The 21,518-nt window shown below is 34.2% G+C and overlaps 2 protein-coding genes across 3 annotated transcripts; both read right to left on the reverse strand.

The window, feature by feature from the left end:
• Positions 1 to 244: 244 nt before the first annotated feature.
• LOC306874551 (ubiquitin carboxyl-terminal hydrolase isozyme L5-like) lies at positions 245 to 8,960 on the reverse strand. Of its 2 annotated transcripts, none has more exons than XM_079424686.1 (12): positions 8,771 to 8,960; positions 6,545 to 6,608; positions 6,353 to 6,458; positions 6,146 to 6,271; positions 5,951 to 6,012; positions 5,733 to 5,863; positions 4,941 to 5,004; positions 4,753 to 4,855; positions 4,561 to 4,674; positions 1,470 to 1,568; positions 1,108 to 1,148; positions 245 to 1,025 (listed from the first exon to the last, which is right to left on the reverse strand). In XM_079424686.1, the coding sequence occupies exons 1-12, from the start codon at positions 8,844 to 8,846 to the stop codon at positions 1,010 to 1,012; spliced, it is 1,002 nt and encodes a 333-aa protein (XP_079280812.1). In that variant the 5' UTR covers positions 8,847 to 8,960; the 3' UTR covers positions 245 to 1,009. The 2 variants fall into 2 exon arrangements, with proteins under 2 accessions (XP_079280812.1, XP_079280811.1); XM_079424685.1 differs by having other exon boundaries at positions 369 to 1,025; positions 4,543 to 4,674.
• A 588-nt stretch (positions 8,961 to 9,548) lies between these two features.
• Positions 9,549 to 11,332, reverse strand: LOC306874774 (uncharacterized protein; the record flags this gene model as incomplete). The annotated part of the gene is made up of 4 exons (XM_079425016.1): positions 9,549 to 9,981; positions 10,119 to 10,295; positions 11,062 to 11,125; positions 11,226 to 11,332. The coding sequence occupies 4 exons, from the start codon at positions 11,330 to 11,332 to the stop codon at positions 9,814 to 9,816; spliced, it is 516 nt and encodes a 171-aa protein (XP_079281142.1). The 3' UTR covers positions 9,549 to 9,813.
• Positions 11,333 to 21,518: the final 10,186 nt, after the last annotated feature.

The following is a 21,518-nucleotide window of genomic DNA, read 5'->3' on the forward strand; positions in this document are numbered from 1 at the left end:
AATATTTGTACTATTGTTAATGGAATAAAACTTTTTTGAATAAAAAATAAATCTAAATAAGAATAAAAAAAGACAAAGCACATACAATTAGTAAAACCTAAATTAAAAAAATCAAATATTAATAAACACATTAACATTATATAAATCCAAAATTAAATAATAAGGCAATACCTGCCTTAAGTATTTTGCAAAAAAAAAAAAAAAAAAAAAAAAAAACATGGAAATGACCCATTACTCCATATTTCTCACAGTAGTTTCATTTTTTTTAAGTTAACATTTGATTTTAAAGTCCATGTAGATACAAGATTAGAAAAAAAAAGGATTAACATTAATCCTGTTATCGTCAATGGAAAAAAAATACATTATATATATGAAATAAAACACCTTTATTGCATAAAATCCTGAACAACTACTGAGCTATATTTAAGGAACGCAAACATGCAAATAGAAGTGCATTTTCAATACTGGTTGCTACGGTGTGAACAACAAGCCTGACCGCAGTCTGTCTGCCATGTGAGTCTGCGTCATACTCTCAAATTAAACATTCCAGATGACAGGAAACATCAGGACAAAACCAGCACTACTGAAACTGCCATGTAAAGCAACACAATTCATTGCAAACAAAAAGCACTTTAACGTTGCTTAACAGACAGGAAGACGTTTTCCATGTGTTATTAGTGCAGATTCATGATACATCATAATTAAAAAGCTTTCTCAATTTAACTGTTACTAACAAGAGACTTTTTACATTTGTGTAATGTAAATTCAATTTTACCACTCTACGTTCATTGTTAATAGGTCATGAATAATAGATACATTAGTGCTTTAATGTACAATAAATTGTATAGCAATTTAAGACTCATTTATCGTCTTTTACCATGTGCTAGTCAGAAAAAAAAAAAAACATGAAACACTATTACTGAACAAATTCAATTTATATGAAAATAAGACATTATTTAAACATTTATTCGCATGCATGCACAGACATGAAGGAAACGACAGCAAGACTTCACTTCCAGGTGCTCCTTTTATGGGATACAGAAGACAAATGAACATCAAGATATTCCGTGGGATAAAATTAAACCGGGTCTAACATTGTTGGCTTACTTAGCTTCTTGTATTTTTTTGGCACTTTGTTTTTCCTTTGCCTGAAGAAAGAGAGGGGAAAAAAACAATTTCATATCCAACCCTTTTGAAGTGGATTCAGATTTGGAAATCCTAGAATTTGTATTAATTTGAACTTTCATTAATGGATGCAGTTACCGGAAGACTATTTTAAGTTTTTATTTTTGCATAATACCATTCAAAGTTCACTGCCTTATTATCTGTAAGGTTTCATGCAAATCTAATTACAAAAGAACAAAAGACTGCAAGCTCAACAGCAAAGTCAAGATTATGTAACGGCACTGCCCTCTAGTGGTGTGATGAGATTGGCTATCAAACACACTGGTGACTGTGACTGGACTTACCTTTTCCACCAGTGGTATCAGCTGCTGATATTCGGCCAACGTCTTCAGTAACTCCATTATAAAGGGTAGGTAGTTGTGCTTCCTTCTAATGTTCTCAATCTTAAAAAAAAAAAAAAAAAATTGTCCCATATTCTTGTACCTTCTTTAAGAGGCATTGCGCCACCACCACCACCCACAATAATAATAATAATAGTAAATGTTATTGTAATATGATAATAATGTTATTGTTTTCCTCACAGGTCCTTTAAGTTGTGTTATTAAATATCATTTGTTAAATAATAATAATTATTATTATTACCACCATCATAACGTGATATTTTATAACAACTAAAATAAATAAAACAATTAATGTTAATATTACGCAAGTGACATTTACAACTTTTAGTTTTTTATATTTAATAATATTAATAACTATAGATTATTATTATTATTATACAAATTATAATAACTTAAAAAATAATAATGATAATTATTATAAATTAATGTTACATTTTAAAAAAACTTAGTTTTTAAAGGGTCAGTGAGGGGAAAAGACAACAGTATTGTGATATTTTATAGAATATTATATTACTTATTAATATAATGAACTATTCAAAAACCAATTAGGAAAATAATAGTATTATAAATTCATTTTATAACGCACATAACTTAAAGGTTATCTTTTAAAAGATCAATGAGGAAAACAAATAATATTATACTGTACTAATATCAATTAATAAAATACATATTTAATATTAATAATAATGTTAATGTTATTTTTAATACATTTATTAATAATATTTTTATTTTATAATTCATTATATTAATTTCTAATAACCTTTTAAATTACAAATTAATAATAATGAAAATTAATCAATTAATATGAATTAATAAATACATATTTAATATGAATAATGATGTTATATTTTATAATGCATATACCAATTTGTAATATAACCTTTTAAAAGACAAATAATAATACCAATTAATATGAATTAATAAATACATATTTCATATAATGTCATACTTGAAAATTCTGTAATTACTCACCCTCATGTCGTTCCAAACCTGTAAGAGAGAGTATCACATACGTGAACAATGTATGCTGTTCTGTGTCAGCAGCACCACACGGATATGTTGTTTACACTTTGTTCTGAACGTAAACAACGTATCCTCGTACATACGTTGTTTACGTATGTGATACTCTCCAAAATGGCACTATAGGGTGACGCGGAGGAGACGAATTGTTGAATAAAGTCGTTATTTTTGTTTTCTTTGCGCACAAAAATTATTCTTGCAGCTTCATAAAATTACGGTTGAACCACGGTCACATGGATTATTTTAACGATCTCCTTGCTACGTTTCTGAGCCTTGATCGTGTTAGGATCCTTGCTGTCTATGGAGGGTCAGAGAGCTTAGGGGGTGTGCGATATTGAAAAAAAAAAAAGATTTCTCAATATTTTTGGGGATTTTTTCGATAACGATACTTAGATGATATTTTGCAGAGTGTGTTATTGTGCTGATATCTGACTACCGTGCACAGCTGCAGTTTTTGATATTCTTCATATTCTGTGTGGTCAGTTCACATCAGTGATTAATTAATATTTTCATTTAAGTTTAAATAGATTTTTACCTTTAATAAAGCTATTTTTTATAAAAGTGTACATCTTTTGAGTCAAAATGTTACATTTAATCAGTCAATTAAGATAATACACATTTAGGCTGTTACCAAACAAATGAAACCAGTATCATCAAAATTAATCTTTGCAGAAGTTGCATCTGAAGTGGCATTTAGATGTATTTAAACACTATTTAATACAGTTCAGAGGGACAACTGTATGGAGAGAGAATTGTGTCTTTATTACATGCGCGAAAATAAATGATCCGAGAGAAAAAAAAAAGTTTGAGAGAAAAAGTTATCACACTGATAGCAAAAAAGCATTTCATGAGAGAAAAAAAAAATATTGGAGAGAAAAGGTTTTCATACCAATAGCAAAAAATAATAATATTTGAGACTAAACAAAGTTTTGAGAGAAAGTATTTTCTCATAGAACATAAAAAAATATACATTTGATTTTTTTTTCATTATTTCTGAGAAATAAAATCTCTCTCAAAATACTTTGAAAAAAACTCTCAAATATATATTTTTTGCTATCAGTGTGAAATTATTTTCTCTAAAAAAAAAAAAGTGCTTTAACTGCTTTAACCAGTTACAAATGCATAATCTTTTGACATTTTAAACAAAACATTTAATACTGATATTTAAAATTATAAAAAAAATGAAAATAGACTTTAAATGTGAAATTAAAGCCACCAGTAGGTGGCAGAAAGTCACTGTTACTAAGTGAGTCATTGCGACTGAACCGAATCATTTAACGGTTGATTCATTCAGGAAAGAAGCACCATCATGTTGCTCAGAGATGCAAAACAGTGCTGTAGCTGTTTGGAATCATTTTTTTGTCTGTGAAATGGAGCAAAAACAGGCAATATGGTGTCTAAAACGTAAGTTTCTTAATATTAACATTGATTTTATACAACAGGTCAATAAACAATATCACATTTGTAATCATGCTTATTTTTGAAGAAAAAACAGCATGAAACGTAAATATATAAATTTTCTGTCCCCATATCTTGAATTTTGCGATCATTCTTAATGCATTTTAATAGACTGAATCATGCAGTGCACTGTTTAACCCGCATGCACTCCGTAGGTGTTTTGTTTCGTTTTTGCAAAATACTCGATATTGTCAAATTGCACATTGTTAAAACAACAATTACGATATTATTGCAGATTTATATCGCACACCCCTACTTGGAATTCATCAAAAATACCTTAATTTGTGTTCTGAAGATGAACGAAGGTCTAACGGGTTTGGAACACATGAGGGTGAGTAATTAATGACAGAATTTTCATTTTTGGGTGAACTATCCGTTTAAGTGATATTTTATAACATGCATAACTTAAAACATTATTATTTTTAAAGGCTCAATAAAGAAAACATTAATATCAATAATAATAAAGATAAGTTGGGTTATTAATATTAATAATATTCCCAATAAAACACTATTAATAAGTTGCTTTTTAAATGACCACTGACGGAAAAGTACATACTTTGTATCTTTTAAGTTTTTGGCTCTCTTCTTCGATCAGGAGCTGATACTTGGCGATCTCTGACTGGATAGAGCTGAGATGATTTCCACTCTGGTCTGTGTCCATCGGCTCTTCCTGTGAACAGCAGAAACCTCTTTAAACAACCTTCATCATTCTGTCATTCCAGCATTTGACACAGTCAGAAAATCTCACCTCTGTGAGCTGCGCCTGCAGTTCAACGATCTTCTTTTCATAAATCATCTTGCGGTCTGACACAATGGCCATCAAGTTGAATCGAATCTCACCCTCGCTGTATCTGGATGGGTTCAAAAGCAGAAATGCTTTAATACAAACCAGTTCTGTAGAAATATCAACTCAAATCACATCAGCTTGATTCTTACTTCTGTATTCTTTTCTCAATGACGGGCCGTACAGCACTGATCCAATCATCCTGGTTACACACACCTGAGAAAGTGACAAAACTATTTAAAGCGGTCATATGATGCGATTTCAAGTTTTCCTTTCTCTTTGGAGTGTTACAAGCTGTTTGTGCAAAGACTAAAGTATCAAAACCAAAGAGATATTCTTTATAAAAGTTAAGACTCGTCCACGCCCCCCTAAAATGGCTCATTTAAACACGCTCCCACATGTCTACGTCACGGTGTGGGAAGATTTGCAAACACCACCCAAATGTTTACGCAAGGAAAGAAGGTGGAACTATTATTCTCTCTGTAGTATTGTCGCTGCCGCCGGCGCCATGTCCTGGAAACGCTGAAAGCGAAACTACTTTGTTTGGGCTTCCAAAAGAGGACACAACAACTAGATATCAGTGGTTAAGTTGTATTTACAACACTGTTCCAGAAGAGTTCAACTCAAATATTAGAGTGTGTGCAGCGCATTTTACAGAGGACTTTTTCCTGAACCTGGGAGAGTAGCCTAAAATTCTGGCTTGCACTAAAGTTTCTATAAAGTGGGGCAATTCCAACGTCGCAAGGACAGTCTGGCGCGTCTGACTTACAGCCTGTAAGTATGTTTTCTTATTTAAATAATTTGCTGCTGACGATTCAAACGCGAGTTTTGGGCAGTGTAGAGTGGCACTTTTTATTTGTCGTTTCTCTGATCACAAATATGACCCCTTTAAAAACACAAACAAACTGCTTAAATACAAATAATTCAACATCGATTCCACCTACCCAGATCTATGGGTCCTTCTCGAAGTCCGTCCAACTCATAAAGTCGGCCGTTAACAGGAACGTAGCTCACAAAATGAAAAGCATCCTCTTCTTTAGATGACGACTTTGCGTCAAACTCAAACATCTGTTGTCTTTTGAAAAAATAAATACAATGTTATATAACACATTATATATATTGTAAAAGAGAAAAAAGCTTCATAAAAGCAAATAGAAATAACCTGGCGAAGCTGTTGTGAACTTGTCGAATCACTTCAGAGTTACTGAGAGCAAGACCCTTCATCTTAAACGTAAACAAAGTCATATAAAGCTTAACAAAGAATAATAGTTATTTAATAATAGTAATAAAAATAGCTTTAAAATAGGTATTTTAAATATTTAAAATACCTTTTACAATAAAATGCGCGCTAACTTACCGCAGCATCAAAACTTTGCGAAAACTCTTTAAATTCTGTCAGCGTTTCCCCAAGGTGCATATCAGGATGTGTACAGTTTAATAACACGCTGACGATCGCTTGGGTCGCACAGGCATTATTGATGACCTGAAACAATTCAGTTGCGAATATTATTTTCTAGCATTCGGTAGCAGTTTGCTGGATTTGATGAAATGCATAATTGTGCACCTGCTTGGCGAAGAAGATCTGATCCAGCCTTGAGTCTTGAACTACAGACCCCGCTGGCTCCTCACCGGGTTGCCACTTGAAGAGGAAAATCAGACCATGAACGGGCCTGAAATGATTTACATGCATATTCAATTGCAGATTAAACACTGGAGGAAGACTGGATACAATAACCGATTAAATGATTTTGCTTACTTGAGATTTTCAAAGTTTTCTGGCTCCATGCTCCATATCTCTTCTACCTGTGCACCTTTGCATCCTGATGACAACAACAGAGACTGAACTGAGGATTCAAAACTCACAAATGATGCCTAAATGCACCAGTATGAAGTAATTTTAAAAATCCTTTTAATTAACGGAGTGTCTATTTACACAAAGTGCAAAAAAATTAAAATTAAGGAAATAATCGAAAAGTATAAATAAAGTATCGGGTAGGATTAGGTGTATCTGAGCAGCAGGTACGCTCAGATGCTTTACTTTGCTGCATCACGGGAGTACAGCAGGCGCGAGTAACTAGTGCCCTGATAGCACACAGATGTCTATTTGATGTCTCTAAGACGTTTATGATTTAGAATGTATGTAAAACTGACATCTGAAAGACGTCTGTCAGACGTTTGTAGACAGCAGATGCTTTCCAGATCAAGAGATCTTTAACAGACTGCAAACGTACGTGTGCTATCTGGTACGGTTTCATTTATATGGACTCTGAATGAGCCAAGTGCAATAGATTTGAGGAAGCAGCAGTGTGGAATTCAAGGCTGTAGCTAAATGAAGTTTAATTTATTAGGGCATTTGTCATGTCACGTGGAATGGATTTAACTGATGTCGCTCTGAAAAGTGCATAGACAGTCACTGAATTAAAGACGGTAAAAGTGGGTGGGTCCAATATCATTGGTCTTCAAAAGTGGGTGGGTCCTGTCCAACCCACATACAACAGTTCTGACGCCCATATACACATTATTAATAAAATCAAACTATGTACAGTATAGCATGGTTTATTAATAACGTGTTTATTACGTTTGGTTTAAAAAAAAATACGCATTAAAAAGCCACAGCGTTTTAAAATGTCCCGGGACTGAATATATTTTGCCAATATCTCGCCTAAGACAATTCTTCTAATATTTCCCTTACCGTACATACAGAACACAAGAATTTTACATGAAAAATTGGACTTAGGCTACATTTATTATATAAATAATTGTGTACAAGGGATGTATTGGCAAAAAACAAAAACCTGACTGTAAATCACTATATATGTAATACAAGCTTTACAGTTTGACAATGTGTTATTTTAAAAGTAATTGTAATTAAAAATACATCGGACGTTTTAACCCAGTAGGTGAAATAGTCAGACGGTCCCTTAATCATCAAGCACAATAACGCTTCAAAACTTTCTCCAGTTTAAATGTACTGCTAAAATACACGTTTTTAAATATTTTTTTTCATGTCAATATGCAACCACTTTATATTGACATAAAATTAATAGACTCACTGGAACTTGCAAATGATACTCAAACACACTGAATCAAATGTTTGAACGCATACTGTACACATGAAACACGAATTCAATGTTCAGAACACCTAAATGATGTACAAATATATTGAATCAAATGTTCCGATCAAACGTTTGAGGGAAACAAAATGAAACGGAATTCTCAGAACACCGAATCGAATGTTCGAACGCAATATGATCCCCACAAAAAAGATGAAAGTTGATACTCAGAGCACCTTAAAGACATTATAGGAAAGCACCAATATAATGTCCACAAAAATACGAATCGAATGTTCGGAACTTGTCCAAATATACTGAGGTCAATGCTCCTTCACCAATACTGACAGAAATATAAATCGATTGTTTGGAACGCGCAAAATATACTGAATCAAATGCTTAGAACATAAGTAATGCAACACGCACTGTATCTTGCTTTCAGAATGCATCATAAATTAGAATTAATCTAAATAATGATTAATGTAATCGATTAATCGTCATTACTGCTGATTCTGAATGTCATAATACCCCCGAAATACTGAATCAAACATTCAGAAGCAGCAATAATGAATCGAACTTTGTTCAAAGGCATCATGAATACAAAACGATGCTTGTTCCGATGCCCAAATATGATTCGGAACACACATGAGGCCCAAAAAATGCCGTCTAGTTAGGCTGCTCACTACAATGACAGTTTTACACCGGTTCAGAAGAGCACAAATGCGAGGCAGCGGTCATTCTGCATTCATTAACAAGTGCAGCGCTGAGCCCATTCAATGAATTCACTGAATTATATGGATTTAAACCACATTGCAGACTGGCGATCAAACCCTATATAAACTACAAATCATACTGAAATTCAAAATCACTGAAATGAAGCAAAACTAGCGCACTCACACGCACCGCTAATGTATTTAATACAGAGTGCTCACCAAAGCCCTTTATCAGCTCTGTGAAAACTCCAGGGTCGCTTTCCATAAGACACCATTCTCCAGCGCTTCCCGCCATTTCTGTAATTATGTTTCTTATTGTAAACAGAAAATTGTGCTCGTGTAGCGGTTAGACGAAGCTAATGGGACTCATTCACACATACAGTAGTTTTCCCGGCATTCCTTTCGACATGCGTCATTCTTCTGCTTCACGTGGTGTCTTAGAAATGTGAGGCGCGCTTCTGCCTCCATGTGTCCAGGAGCGCAGTCGAGGCGAGCTGTGCCTTTTTATTTAAAAATTCAAATGTTACAAAATGTTCATGTTCATTTCATCTCCATATTATGTAAACACACGCTTAACATGAACAAATATATCGAGATTTAGCAGGGCTTTCAGAATAGCAACGGTATAGACATTATGAAAGCCCGTTTCAAATAAATCAACTTTTCCTTGCAAATCTGCGTTTATATTTGACAATTCAGACTTTTCTTGCAACTGCAAGGTGTAAACTGAAAAATGTGCGAAGGTCAGAATTCTGAGCTTATATCAGTTCTTTTTTTCTGTATTGCGAAAAAAGTCAGAATTGTGAGATGAAAAATTACAATTACATAGTTTTTTTAGTAATCTGAGGTGGAAACAGGCTTTCATGCATTACTGCTCAATGTCAGAAATATTTATTAGTATTAATAATCAGTTTATAATGATGAAAAATAAGGTTTTATTTCAAACCAGTGGGTGTTTGTGTGTTTACATCAGAAAAATGAACACTTCAACATTTTTGTAAAAGACTTTAATACTTTAAACATGTATGTAGGCTACATAAAGGAATACTGAGGTTTTGTAACAAAAAGTCATCTAAAATGCTTGGTGTAATGCCATTTGGTATTATATTTTACAAGAAAACACAGTGTTGATTGACTCATAATGTCAATCAGTCAGGATCAAGATATTTTTTTTTTCCTGACAGCAGCAAACATATTAAAACACATCTACTTAACCTCTGTTTGGGCGGTGACCAATGAGTTTGAACACATAATACAAAACATTATGACTGATTATGTTGATTTTGAGCGTTGCCTGAGCCCTCAGGGCTGGTACTCAAACAGTACAGCCTACATTGTTCAATAAGAGGCAGAAGTTTCCCTTGCTGGTGGAGCTGCTTTGTATCTGTGCCTCCTCCAATGCACTGCCCGTTAATAAAGACTCTTGGCACCTGAAAGGGTTAACAAGTTTAAGGTCAACAACACTATTTTGGCCAAAAACAATATATCTAATCATGTGCATAATTCTAATCAGCATCCAGGACTGTAAATGTTTCATAAACATATATATATAAATTACAGGACTTACTGTTCTGGCACCTGTCATATGCGCTAAGGTCTCCTGGAGACGTCCACCATCATTGTGCTGATCCAGCTCAACAACTTTATATGTTGCCCCGATCTCATTAAAGACATTCTTCGTCATCTTACAGTATGGACAAGTGGTTTTGGAGAATATCACAACACAGTTACTGGACACAAAATCCTGTATATATATATATAAAAAAAATCCAGGTTAATAAATAAAGTCAGGTATTGAAGGCATTATATATATATATATATATATACATGAAATCAGATTTTGATTTTCCTGATAAAAACTGCTGATGTGATTGAAATGTGAAGAAAAGCTCCAGGTCTGCTTTGCTTGCTGTGTGTAGGGCAAAATGATGTGTTCATATTTAAATATGATTAAAAAAAATACTGTTGTTGCTATTAATAACAACAATCATAATAATAGTAAAAAATACATGTATTATTATTATTATTAGTAGTAGTAGTAATAGTAGTTCTATATATTTAAAAAAAATACTATTGTAATATTACAGTGTAAAATGTCAAAAATTAAGTATTTAAGAAAAATATGTTTTTCAAAATGTAAAAATATCTATAAAAATTACAAAGCTAATATTTATGGCTTAAGCTATAGTTAACTATTGATCTTTTATTTTGAAGGAAAACACTGGGTAGGCATTAAAGCTTCTCTTTTGTTAAAAATAGCTGGTTATAAACACTTCTCATTCCAAGTATCATTCACTGCATACTGCTCTGAGACACTAAAAACTGGATTATGAGCTGCTTGTGTGTAAAAGAACACTTTTGTGTGTTAAAACTAAATCACAGCCTTTGCAATTTGATAAATCGCGCTATGCATGTATGTAAACACTGAAGATTCGAAACGACATGACTTTAATTTTAAAGTCAGACTTAAATTTTCTGAATAGAACCAAAACAAACCAGTATAAACTTACCTGGACAAACTGAGTACATGTTGAGCTTGACAACCCAGGTGCCGTCGACGTGAAATTCCCCATTCTAGATCAACGACAGGAATTTAGGTTCAAACTGAGGGAAGCAACTCAAAACAACACTAATATATACACAACAACATACTTAGATTAACACACAAGATGACCTTGTTATAATCACTGGTCTGTAAAAAAGACATGTTGAAGATACAAGGAAAGCAAACGCAGCTAGTGAATATAAAAGAGAATTAGACTGGCAATTTAAATCAGTCATGTTGTTTAGTCCCAACTGAATAACTAACTAACAAGGATCTCACAGCTAGACTGTAATCTGATCAGATCACACAGGGGGGGATTTAAACACTTAATGACCCTAAAAACAGCCTATGGCTTTTGTCTCCTAAAGTAGGTTACTGTCCAGAACGGAACAAACACAACAGCAGTGTTGATTTCACCTGCTGTTTATTTCAATGTAAACACGATTGTTTTAAATTATATAAGCTAATATTAATTATCCTCATTATGACCTTAGAGTCTGATAAGCCTGTTTTGGATTTGAAGAAACATCCTCTCGTAAACATTGCTGGAGTGTAAATAACGACAAGCGCCGCTTAATAAAAAAAAGCCCTACTTAGTAAGTAACCCGTTTTACATAAAACCCCTTTTCTTCTATTTTGCTAGTCCAAAACACACGCGTACCTCTAAACCAGAGCCACATTGATATGACGTAAGAAGCCCCACCCACAACGGGTCATCTGAATACTTTGCTACCAGCCTGATCCTGATCATTGAACAATATGAGACATGCACTTGTTTTCCTCTTGAGGGCCAGAAACCAGAATTCCCATGATTTTGTAGCATTGCAGATATATGTATAGGATATAGGTATAGCCCCCCCCTCTCTCTCTCTCTATATATATATATATTAAAAAGACTTGCACCTGACATGCAAACATAAATTCGCAACAGGAATTTATTTCAATACCTAAAAATGCCTCACCCGTAAATCACACGGTTCACCAGTGTTGAGAAAAGTAACAGATATCATGTTACACTTAAAATAAGTCTGTGTGATAATGAGTAGCGCTTTCAACATCATAAACAGCCCAGACAGCATGTACATCTGCAAGACGTCTGTTAAAGATCTCTTGATCTGGAAAGCATCTGCGGTCTACAAACGTCTGACAGACGTCTTTCAGATGTCAGTTTTACATACATTCTAAATCATAAACATCTTAAAGACATCTAATAGATGTCTATTTGACATCTAAAAGGAAATGTCCTATAGACATATTGCAGATGAGCAAACAGTCTAAAAAAAAATACATCTTGCAGATGTAAATGCAGACGTCAAATAGACGTCTCCGAGATGTGCTTGTGCTATCAGGGAGTAGCACACACAAAGCTTAACATCTATTTAATTGAAACTTAACAGTAAGTCTAAACTTCCTCACATTTCTAGGCTTATATCCTCAATATTTAAATTTGTGGTTTCTGTTTCACTTCTGAAAATGAGGGTGTATTTTAATCTCCTAAAACGGGCCAGAGGGGCATTAACTCATTAGTGTGTATCCACATTAGCCTATATAAAGTTTTTTTTTTTTTTCTGTCGAAGTCCGAGACTTCCAAAAGCCGATGGAAGTAAATAAATAGAAGGGGAAAAAAATGCAGTGAAAGGTCACTGTTTGAGCTACAAACTAGTGTTTATAATTGCGACATTACATTAATATGATAAAAAATACTAGTTTGCGGTTTCAAGCAGCATAACGAGCTTTGTAGAGATAAATAAAACCGGGTGGCACAGAAAGCGACTCACATTCCACTCTCTTATGTTAAAAATAGAGGGTATAGAGTTATTTGTCCAGTGTTTTGTAAATTTTAATGTGCACATCATCTTTGTCCTTCAAAGTTGTTGTTTTCTTTTTTAAATCTGAGAGAGCTGTCATTTTGCATCCATAAGTGGCACTATGCTATTCTGTAGAATCCATGACATAGAACCAACACGTGATTTTGCTTTTCTTGGGAATCTTAATTATCCATTCTGTCTTTTCTTTCTTTCTTTTTCTGTTTCCCCATTTTATGACAAGTGATTTAATGCTGCTCCCTAATCTCTGGTTTTCACATAAGCTGTAAGAAAAAGGCAGTTGATTTTTCTACCCCGCTAATCCTTATGAATTAACCAAAAATAATTAAGGCTGTTCATGTCACTTTTTTTAAACAACAACATGAGTTATCCATCTTATGGTTATTTTGTCAACAATAAATGTTCTGAAAACCCCAGGGATGAGGAATTTAATATTAAATATTACAGCACAAAATTGGCCCTAAAATAGTTTTATGGCCCGAGGTTGCGGCTTTCTCTTTCAGCAGAGTTGAAACAAAAAGAAACTTTGAATTATTTATTGCTTACATATTTTAAAGTTTAATGGCTTGAACTTCATACTCATTAATATTGTTAAAAGAAGATGAGAAGTATGTCTTCACCTTTCACTTTTTTGTAATAATAGCCTACTTAAAGACACACTAAAGGAAAAGTTTAGTTTGTTGTCTTAAATTTTCAAAACTTGTTCTTGCTTACTTACTTGATCTCTGTTGTGATTCACTGCAATTTCCAACCAGGAATTCAGTTCAGAAAGACCCATGTGTGTATATAATGAGAGAATGAGAGTACAAATAGCTGATAAAATGATCATAATAATCCACAATATTATATATTAACATAATGGTCCACCAATTAGCATAAAACTGGAATAAACAAATCAATCAATAAGAGGTTTTAACTGTTGCTTCTGAGCAAAATATGAGATCAAAATCCATAATTACTCTTCCTCAAGTGAAAAGCCATAAAAAAGTGTTTTCCTCTCACATCAAAATCCACCAACATATTTATTTAGAACTGTTTTCACTTGTAACAGTGCTTGATCTGTGCATGTTTCGCTCCTGATACTTGACTATTTTCCTGGAAGAGGCATTATTAGAGGACTCGTTTGAAGTAAAAATGTCTTAATGATGGATACGTGTCTTAAAAACACAGCTTTTCACTTCATAAGAGTCATGTGGATTATTGTGATGTATTTTTCAGCTGTTTGAACTCTTCACTGCAGATAATCCATTGGTGAGTAAATGATTTAAAGAGATAGTTCACCCAAAAGTTAAAATTCTGTCATTAATTACTCACCCTCATGTCGTTCCAAACGTGTAAGACCTTTGTTCATCTTCAGAACACGAATTAAGATATTTTTGATGATATCCGAGAGCTTTCTGACTCTGCATTACCACATTCAAGGCCCAGAAAGGTATAGGTCACCGACTCCTGTATCAACAACCATATGCATGTGTGATCGAAGACTGACGCAGAAGAGAAGAATTGTTGATTAACGTTGTTATTTTTGTTTTTTCCCCAAATTTGTAGGCCTACCAATGAAGAAACAAACTCATCTACATCTTGGATGGCCTGAGGGTGAGTAAAAGGCTAACTTTTCCATAATGATAGCCTAAATATTAACGATGACTAAATATTTTGCTGCATGTCTAAAATGACTCATGGGGCCACATAAGACAAAAAGCCCGGAAAGCAGTGTTTTAGACCATGATCATTAATTATTAGTTATCTTCTCAATGGACACAAAACCTACAGGCTTTTATAGTGCAAATGCACACTCTCTTCTGCTCCACACACTTGCCCTTTTCCCATCTAGCGATTATCAAGGGTTCACGTGTAACCCACATGTCACAGTAATGGGAAAACCCTCCTTAGTATTTACAGTCTCATGACAAGTAATGACCGCCATACACCAAACTCATCAAAACCGCTGGAAACACAATTCCCCACCCACAGAGCAGACGCCCCTCGCCCACGCTCCCTTCAGCGCGGTGTCATCGGAATATGCCCCGCTGATTTAATATCTGTTTGCTGCATGCATTTGCGGGCAGCCATGTAATCAAGCAAGAAGCCAGTGCTGCGACTGCTCTCATAAATCACCATCCCTAGCGGACAATCATGCCTGGCTTTATGGAGGCAGGCACTAGTGAAGCCACTGATTACACTCACTGCCTTATTAAAACTCTTCCTGCCGACGGAAAGGCACGAATCGTTTTATTTATCGGCCTGGTGTCATTTGCCAACGCTCCATCTTGCGCACTTAAATGATTTGGCGCAGTGATGGAATGACACCTCAATTGAGTTCACAGGAGGAGAGGGTGCTGTTACAATAATCTCTCGAGTATCGCCTCACTGAACTGGCCGCGATTCCTCCCACCTGTCAAAGCCAACTAACGTCTCCTCCCGACGAAGGTACAACAGACTCGTCTTGGCAATAAGCTGTGGCATTTTGTTAGAGAAGGTTACTGCACTTTGTCACATAAGGGCTTGTCTCAAAGGCCACATCTTGCACTTTCAGGTGGGCTTTAGACTTTTACACTTGACAGACGCCAGTAGCTGATGAAGTGAAAGATGGGTGCAATTCTGGGCAGAGAATAAACAATTGAATCCGTTAAGTTATTAGTCATTGAAATGTCTTTCCAAGCCTTCAAATCTAAGTTTTAATATTCAAAAAAGCTACAATTTCAGTTCAGTCCAATATGAATTAAATGTAGGCTAATTTGTGAAATGTTATGAAGCGTATTGTATAACTTTATAAAAGATTTTCTAGTCCTGTATACTGTTGTACTAGGAATATTATTAATTTATAGATTAGCTATGAATAGTTAGAAACAATTTCACTTGAAATTTTTACTCGCATAAAGTACTATAGCCCATAGCTAATGCAAAATTTTTGCTCTGCTCTAGATGTCTTTTCCACGATTGTTTTGAAGATATACCTCATTTTCCAGAATTTAAATTAAACTTATATTTTGTGACACAATAATAAAAAGAAAGAAAAAAAAAATCCACAACTTGTGTTATGCATGTTGTATTGCATGTTTATTTCTAATAATTTATTATATATATATATATTTCTGCGAATTTCAATTTGAATGGCAGTAAATTCTAGATTTAAAATTGAAAAAAAAGGAAAAATCCCAGTAGGATCCAGTATTAATTCATTATATTAAAAAAATAAAAATAAAAAATCCACAAAATGCACTCTTTGTGAATTGATATGGATGTCAGCTATGAATCCTTGGAATTCAAACAATTACACTTGAAATTTTTGTATTTTAATCATAATAAGAAGTATATAATAATACTAATAATTAAAATAATAATAATAATTATTATTATTATTATGAACAGTGTTCACAGTTTTCCATGGCTTTTCCATTTGTCAGCTATTAATCCTTGAACTTTTATTGTATTACACTTGACATTTTTAATTCACAAAAATAAAAAACAAACAAACTTTACTATTTAGGTAAATGTTTCAGAGCAGAGTAAAAATGCTTCTTGTCCATGACTTTTTAACATTTTACTAATTTCCATGACTTTCTAGGCCTTCCCATGTTCAAGTTTGCAGTAATATGTAATCTACTATTACTATCAGTAATCACACCATTAAATAACATAAATGAAAGAGAAATAGACCATAATAAAAATAATATCCAAATATCTCACACCATAGTAAATCAAGCCACATTAACAATAACAAGCAAGTCGAGTTATCCACAGGTCAGGAAAAAGACAACAGGGTTCACCAATTCTCACTATTCTCATTACTTAAAAAGTGTTTTTTTTTTGCTTTAATGCACAAACATAAATTGTTTACAGACACAAACACAAATTATTACAGTACATCGCATCAACAGCTCATCTGCAAATAAAATAGCTGAACCTTGCATTTGATTTATTTGCTGCTGCCACATGAAAACATCAGGAAATGTAATTCATCTAAAATAAAGTTCAGAAATTATATGAGCCATAAATGAGATCAAATGTAAGAGAACAGAAACGAAAGATAAAAGGACACCGAAGAACAGTAAAGGAACACAAATTGGAGAAAATAATTAAAAAACAGACATAAAAATGTGATAACATCAATAAAATAAACTGCTAAATATTACATTTTTAATTTAGCTGGTATCCGAAAAATGACTCAAGCGGGATTTGAATTTAAAAAGATATATATATACGTATAACATACAGTGAACGGCCCTCACAGTGTGTTTTAATAGTACTGTATAGTGGGGGCTTCTCATCTGTATTCAGGAGGGATGGTTTGCCCTTGGTGGCATTTGTTGAAAGGGCACACACTAGTGATCCCGGTTGTTCAAGGTCTCAGAAGGGATTTCACAGCTTCTTGAGCGCAGTAATCCACTGGTGTCCATTCAAGACGGCAAATGAAATACACCCCAAAGAGGGGCTGGGGGAAATATATACCTCCACCCGAGTGTGGCGCCGCTATAATTGGACAGTTCCAGGTGTGAAAAAAGTGCGAATCATATTTTGATTGGGAGGAAAAAGCAATATGTCATGGAGACTTCACTGCTTTTCAAAGGTACAAGGCTGGTTCTGCTGTGTATCAAGAGTTCCACATGGACAAATAAGAAAAGAAGAAAAAAAAAGCCTGCAGTTTATAGAGTACAAAACATTCATGGGCTACTTCTTAAAGGAATCACCCAAAAATTAAAGTTTACTGAAAATGTACTCACCCTTAGGCCATCCAAGATGAGTTTGTTTCTTCATCCGAACAGATTTGGAGAAATTTAGCATTACATCACTTGCTCACCAGTGGATTCTTTGCAATGAATGGGTGCCGTCAGAATGAGAGTCCAAACAGCTGATAAAAACATCACAGTACATCCAAACAACTCCAGTCTGTCAATTAATGTCTTTGGAAGCAACAAGCTACTTGTTTTTAAGAAACAAATCCATCATTAAGGCATTTTAACTTTGGCTTCTGGCCAAAATACAAAACCATAATAATGCTTCCTCCTATTTGTGAAAACTTAAGTATATTTTGATAATGAAAACTTTAGATTTTTGTCGTTAGCATTCAGCTAGCAAGTTAACAGTTTAACCTATCATCCAAGCCAAAAAAAGCTCTTTTAATCTATGCAAGATATCCCAAAAAGATCAATCGCAGTCATAAATCAATCAATCAATCAATCAAGGAATTAAATGAGGATCAATTGCCAATTTGTGATCGTTAATAAGCATTAATAAGCAGCAAATTAGGAGCTTACTGAGGCCAAAGTCATAGTTAATGGTTTGTTAATTGTGAGAATAGGACCTTAAAATAAAGCGTGAACTAATATTCAAATAATCCAATAATTGCAAAAAATACAAATGCTAACTTTTAAAGCAAGATAATTTAGAATTTAGAACTTAATGTATTTTAATAAGCCTATCTCGATTTGGATATGGGAAATAAAAGACAAAACTACAATGACATCAGTATATTAAAGGGCTAGACACACATATAGTTGAAGTCAAAAGTTTACATACACCTTGCAGAATCTGCAAAATGTTGATTACCAAAATAAGTGGGATCATACAAAATGCATGCTATAGTTTATCTAGTACTGACCTGAATGAGATATTTCACATAAAAGATGTTTACATACTGTATAGTCCACAAGAGAAAATGATAGCTGAATTTGTAAAAATTACCCTGTTGACCCCCACGTGATTCTTAATACTGTGATCCACAGATGTGATTTTTTTTTTTGTTTAGTGATAGTTGTTCATGAGTCCCTTGTTTGTCCTGAACGGTTGAACTGCCTGCTATTCTTCAGAAAAATCCTTCAGGTCCCACAAATTCTTTGGTTTTCCAGCATTTTTGTGTATTTGAACCATTTCCAACAATGACTGCATGATTTTGAGATCCATCTTGTCACACTGAGGACAACTGAGGGACTCATATGCAACTATCACAGGAGGTTCAAACACTCACTGATGCTCCAGAAGAAAAAAAAGATGCATTAAGAGCCAGGGGGTGGAAACATTTGAACATCATTTTTCTAATTTTGCCTAAGTATCATATTTTGTCTTCATTAAGTACAGCCCTTCTGAAGCTACAGAATACATTTAAATGTTTCCCAGAAGACAAAATAAGTTAAATTTCCCCTGATCTTCAAATTCAAAAAGTTTTCACCTTTTATGCATCATTTAACACTTAATGTATGCATCATTGAGTGTTTGAACCTTCTGTGATAGTTGCATATGAGTCCCTCAGTCGTCCTCAGTGTGAAAAGATGAATCTCAAAATCATACAGTCATTGTTGGAAATGGTTCAAATACACAAAAATGCTGGGAAACCAAAGAATTTGTGGGACCTGAAGGATTTTTCTGAAGAACAGCAGGCAGTTCAACTGTTCAGGACAAACAAGGGACTCATGAACAACTATTACTAAACAAAACAAAACAAACAAAAAAACACACAGCTGTGGATCATTCAGGTAAGAACACAGTATTAACAATCAAGCTTATGTAAACTTTTGAACGGGGTCATTTTTATAAATTCAACTATTATTTTCTCTTGTGGACTATATGTAAACATATTTTATGTGAAATATCTTATTCAGGTCAGTACTAAATAAACAATAACATGCATTTTGTATGATTCCCCTTATTTTGGTAAAATAATCAACACTTTGCAGATTCTGCAAGGTGTATGTAAACTTTTGACTTCAACTGTATATGTTCACTCTTAAAAGTGCAGGTTACTTATTGCCATTTATGGTTCATGAAGAACATTTAACAGCACAAAAGCTTCTTCTGATCATTAAAAAAAATGAACTGTTCACTAAAATGTTCTTTTGGGAAACATGCTCTTCTATGGCATTGCTGCAAAAATCCCCCTTTTGAAACGTTAAAGAGTGCATGACAGGCACATTAGGTATATTGAACAGATTTTCTGTAGTTCTACAAAAATAAATAACGAATAAGAAATCTAAATGGAGGAGGAAGCTGAGACCTGAAATATTCTAGATAAACCCTCTCGTCTCTATACTGAATGTATGCTTTGAAGGTAATCTCAATCGTATCAGTCTGTCACTTGATTCGTCAGCCCTTCATTTCCCCTTCAAATAGGTGGCCTGGATCTTAAGGCCCATCTATGTTATCGGTGCCTTTCCACCCAAGACGTTCAGCATCCTCAGCATTGGAGCTTTTATCAGCTGGCTTCAGAGACTCCTGCAGCTCGCCAACAGCTTGACTACTTAAACCAGGCAGGAATTGCGTTGACCTTGCAGCATCTCCTTATCGAGGTTTCAATAATCTTTTTTTCACAGTAAAACACATCAGTGTTAAATGACAAGCATGTTCCCTCCTCTACTTCGGCTTGTGTGACTGCCACATCAGTCCTAGCATTTACCATTCCAGCACTTTGTTTATACTAAATATCATCTTTGAAATTACTCTTTTTGTTGGAAGAACAATTTCGGTGTTTGCTAAACTCTAATAGCTAATAAAGACTATCTTAAAGTAAAAAAACTGAATGTGCACTTAACTAATAGCACTGTTTATAAGTCTGTAAGTATGGTATTTGTTATCATATTATTTTAATGTATTATGAACACACTGATTTTGTAGCTCAAATAGTCAAATAGGGCTCGAGCCCCTGCCCCTTTAATCGCCAACGCAAAAGTGCCATTTCGGTCCGGTTTAGGTGCACCCGGACAGACTGAAATTTATACTGAGAGCTCCCAGAATATTTTGTTGTACGAATATCTGAACATGCAATATGTAAAAACAAAGAACAGAGCCTCTGTTTTTAAACAAAAAACAACAATTTGAACAAAACAATTTGAACAAAAAGCTGAGAAAATCATATTTTGTCAAAGAATATGTCTTGATCAGATTCAGATCAAGTAGATTGCTTCCATCAACACATCTAAAGCTCACACGGTCTTATAACACTTCTTGAATCATCATTTCATTTGGTGACGTTAGGAAGTTTTAATTTATATAATGATTAATATTTGATGGCCACGTTATTTACATACAACTACTTAAATACGCGATCACTTGTTTGTACTTCTTCTTCACCATGTTTTGATCGGATATTCAGCACTCTTTCAGAAGATGCATAATAGTGCCTCCTGCCGTACAGCAGTGAAAACACAGAAAGCTTAAAAATTCAGTCAATGACGTGGAGAAGTTGTCTCTTAAATTATGGAAAGTTCCGTGAATGGTGGGGAAGTGTTGTCTCATAAATAACAGAAAATTACATCAATGAAAGAGAAGCGTTGTCTCATAAATGATAGAATTTTCCGTCAATGGCTCGGAAGTGTTGTTTCATAAATTATGGAAAATTCCGTCAATGGCTGGGAAGCGATGTCTTATATATGATGGAAAATTCCGTCAATGGCGGGGAAGTGCTGTCTCATAAATTACGGAAAATTACATCAATGTCAGAGAAGCATTGTTTCATAAAATACAGAAATTTCCATGAATGGCTGGGAAGTGTTGTCTCATAAATGACGGAAAATTCCATCAATGGCTGGGAAGCATTGTCTCATAAATGTCGAAAAATTCTGTCAATGGCTGGGAAGCGTGGTCTCATAAATTACGGAATATT

The sequence above is a fragment of the Barbus barbus genome (genome assembly GCF_936440315.1).
Source record: "Barbus barbus genome assembly, chromosome: 9".
Taxonomy (NCBI): Eukaryota; Metazoa; Chordata; class Actinopteri; order Cypriniformes; family Cyprinidae; genus Barbus; species Barbus barbus.